At 44.8% G+C, this 3212-nt stretch overlaps 1 protein-coding gene across 2 annotated transcripts; it reads left to right on the top strand.

Annotated features, from left to right (window-relative positions):
* The first annotated feature begins 259 nt into the window (after positions 1-259).
* On the top strand, positions 260-3212 carry LOC125545736 (protein CPR-5-like). 2 transcript variants are annotated; one of them, XM_048709765.1, is made up of 6 exons: positions 260-629; positions 1505-1561; positions 1626-1661; positions 1741-2409; positions 2503-3019; positions 3113-3212. In XM_048709765.1, exons 1-6 carry the CDS (start codon positions 381-383, stop codon positions 3169-3171), a joined length of 1587 nt encoding a protein of 528 aa, XP_048565722.1. In that variant the 5' UTR covers positions 260-380; the 3' UTR covers positions 3172-3212. The 2 variants fall into 2 exon arrangements, with proteins under 2 accessions (XP_048565722.1, XP_048565723.1); XM_048709766.1 differs by having other exon boundaries at positions 262-629; positions 2503-3206.

The raw sequence follows: 3212 nt of genomic DNA, 5'->3' as shown, positions 1-3212 counted from the left end.
AAATTCATAGGAGGGGTAACTTGGTTTTTTCATGTCAGCTAAATTCTGGAGATGATATAAATTTTAGAAAAGGGGCAAAAGGCAAATGGTCAAACGGCAAATAAAATTAAGGTAAAATATCATGTATACCATGCAAAAGAAGGGCTAAAAAATATACAAAAATGATCAAAAGGCTTGGAAAAGATAGGGCAAAATCCCATTCTCTGAACGAAAATCCAACGGCTAATTCAGCCCAACCGCCGCGCACACATCCGTAGTTCTGTTTACTCCCACGCCGCTTCGTTTTCGTTCTTGTCGGCCGTTCCCCATCCATCTCCATCCAGATCGCGGAACCCCATTTGACTACCACCGGCTTCGCGGGACCCCCTCTCCCCTCCGGGATGGACGACGGGCCCGGCCTCGCCGGCGAGCCCGCCCCTGCGTCCTCGTCGGCATCCTCTTCCGGCTCGCGGGCCTCCCGGCCGCGCAAGGGGGTGCGGCTCCGCCCGCTGCGCCGGCGGCGCGGTCCGGCGCCCGCCGCACTGGCTTCTCGGGGCGGCGACGGCGAAGGCGAAGATAATGGCGGCGCCGCCGCGCAGGACGGCCTCGCGCTGCCCCTGGGGATGTCGTTCGCGGCAGTTCTCGCGCGGGTACGTGCTCTGCCGGCCGGTGGTACACAATAAAGTCTCGAATTTTTTTGCTTGGTATTACATACATGGTTGCGCTAGTCCAGCATTTGTACTCCCTCCGATCCGATTTAATTGACACTGACAATTAATTCGGATGGGAGGGAGTAGCATTTTCTTTAAAACTATATGCTGCCTTTACACACAGCTGATAAGTTCCTAGTATATCTTTCAAAAAAAAAATTAAGTTCCTAGTATTACCATCTTTTGGTTTTGAGGTTTGCACATTTGTAATTGTACTGCACCAATGCATATGCTGTAAAACCTCCTAGTCAACATAGAAACCGGAAGAAATGTTTGCGCCCTTAAGGTGTAGTTTCATGGAATGAAAGTTTAGTGTGCCTATTGGAAGGAGAACCTCCTTCTGCAAACTGCAGCAAAAAAATAAAGGAAAATTGACTGTTTACTTGTACTAGCATGGGGTAATAGAATTATAAGTAGATGAAATAACATGGGGTTTAATGTTTGCGAACCGTGGCTGCTTGTCCGATTGAGCACAGCTTGTCGATTTAGTGCAACGTCTGCTATTGGTTCCAAGATTCGACGTTGTTACTAATTTCCATATCTGTGGTGAACGCTAAATGATCTAAAATTGAACTGTTGAATGTGCTGCCTTTCTTTCCTCCACTTCATCTTTCCAATGCCAACTTATGCACGTCTGCTTACATTCGCCGCCTTTTCATTCGTTTGCAGTTCCCACAACTGCACACTTGTTCTCTTTAGTAAACGATACATTGTACTCACCCGCGTACTACTACACATTTGCGTTTCATGATCATTTTGTTAAATGGTCTACCTTATTGGTCAGGGTAATAAGGAGTTACCTTCCCTGATGACAGGTTATGAATTCGAGCAATGATTCAGGCGAAAGATTGCATCCGGTCATCCTTTCCAAGGTACATGATTTATAATTTAGCAATAAGCCCTGTAAACCATTAAAAATGTTGTCTCAAATCGCAGATCTGTACATCAGCGGTGAAGGAATCTTTGGCAAATGTAAGCATGGCCCTCTTTTTGTTGGAGCTCACCTTTCTGTTGACATTCCTTGTATATCTTTTACTTATCAGTTGTATAGACATATGGTGACAGGTTTGACAGTTTCATGAGAAATTTTGAGAATTCATTTAGCAGCACACTGAGGACGCTTCATCGTATTAATGAGATACCTGTCTATGAGAGTAGTCCTACTCCTGAATACTCTTCTACAGATGGAGGCTCTGGGGCTGTAGGAAACTCGAGCGCTGTTGATCTGCAAAATCATACAAAAGAAATCGAGCAGGACCTCATGAACTCTGTAGAAAGTCAACTTGTTCTTTATGCCAGAGACAATCGACAGCTGGCTGATCGTGCTCATAGCAGATCCTCTCGTGAAGCTGATCAGTGCATTCTCAGTGCTTTTGAGAGATCTGTGAAGGAGCAGGCTCGCTCAAACGAACTCAAGGAGTGTGAGATTAGTCTTAGCATGAGAAAGCTGCAGCTGAAACAGACTGAATTAGCTCTTAGCTCCTCCTCGCACATGTTAGAGAAGATTAAGTTGTCCTTGGGTTTTCAGAAAGCTTCCTTCCAAGGAGAGAAATTCAAGACTCAGATGCAGGACACAAGGCATGCAGAAATTCTGAGGACTCTTATAGATTTCCTTGTTAGTGCAGTGGTAATTATGTCAGTGTGTTTTGCTTATGGAACTTATGTTCACTCGTACCAACGGATAACTGATGTTACAGCAGCTTGTTCAGCTGCTTCAAGGGTACGTTCATCTACCTTATCGCTCAAAATTACTCTTGATAAGTCTCTTTGTTAATCAGAAGCTTCTCACTGTCTCTTTTCCCACCTCATACAGGGATCTAAATCTTGGTGGGTGCCAAATTCAGTGTCAAACTTCAATTCTGGCTTGCAGTTCGTCAGATGTCATGTGATAGCAGCAACACGTATGTGCTTTGGCATAGTCATGATTGTGGCAATTGCTTGGTTAGCATCCCAGCGTTCCGCACTGACTGGATCAAATATGCCTATAACTTTCAATTTCATTTTGTTGGGAGTTATTTGCGGCTTTGCTGGAAGGTTTTGTGCCAATACTCTAGGCGGTGATGGAAATATCTGGCTTGTATGGTGGGAAGTCCTTTGTTCCATCCATTTACTTGGAAACTGTTATCCATCTGTTATTTACCACGTTCTTCATGGTCCTATATCAGTAACTCACAGCAAGGATGGTATGTGGCTCCCGTACTGGGTTCGCCGGTGCATATTTTATGCTGTGCTGGGGCTTGTTATCCCAGCCTTGACTGGCTTACTTCCATTTGCTTCTCTCTCTGACTGGACGGACCATTTTACGGAAGAGATAAAATCCTTCTTTGTTGGTAACGAAGTTGAAGCCTGAAGTATCTTGTGTTCAAATAAACCTTTTGGACTTCTGGAGGAGTAACATATGTTGAATTTGATGTTTGCCTCAGAAGTTTATCTTTGGAGAAGGAAACTTTGGATGGGAGTTGATGGCATTGTTGAACCATAAAGGAAGAATAGTTGAAGGTATCAATGCTTGCAGTCAGGCGG

This window comes from Triticum urartu, chromosome 3 (assembly GCF_003073215.2).
Source record: "Triticum urartu cultivar G1812 chromosome 3, Tu2.1, whole genome shotgun sequence".
Lineage (NCBI taxonomy): Eukaryota > Viridiplantae > Streptophyta > Magnoliopsida > Poales > Poaceae > Triticum > Triticum urartu.
Note: the sequence above shows the minus strand (reverse complement) of the source record. Positions and strands in the feature narration are given on the sequence as shown.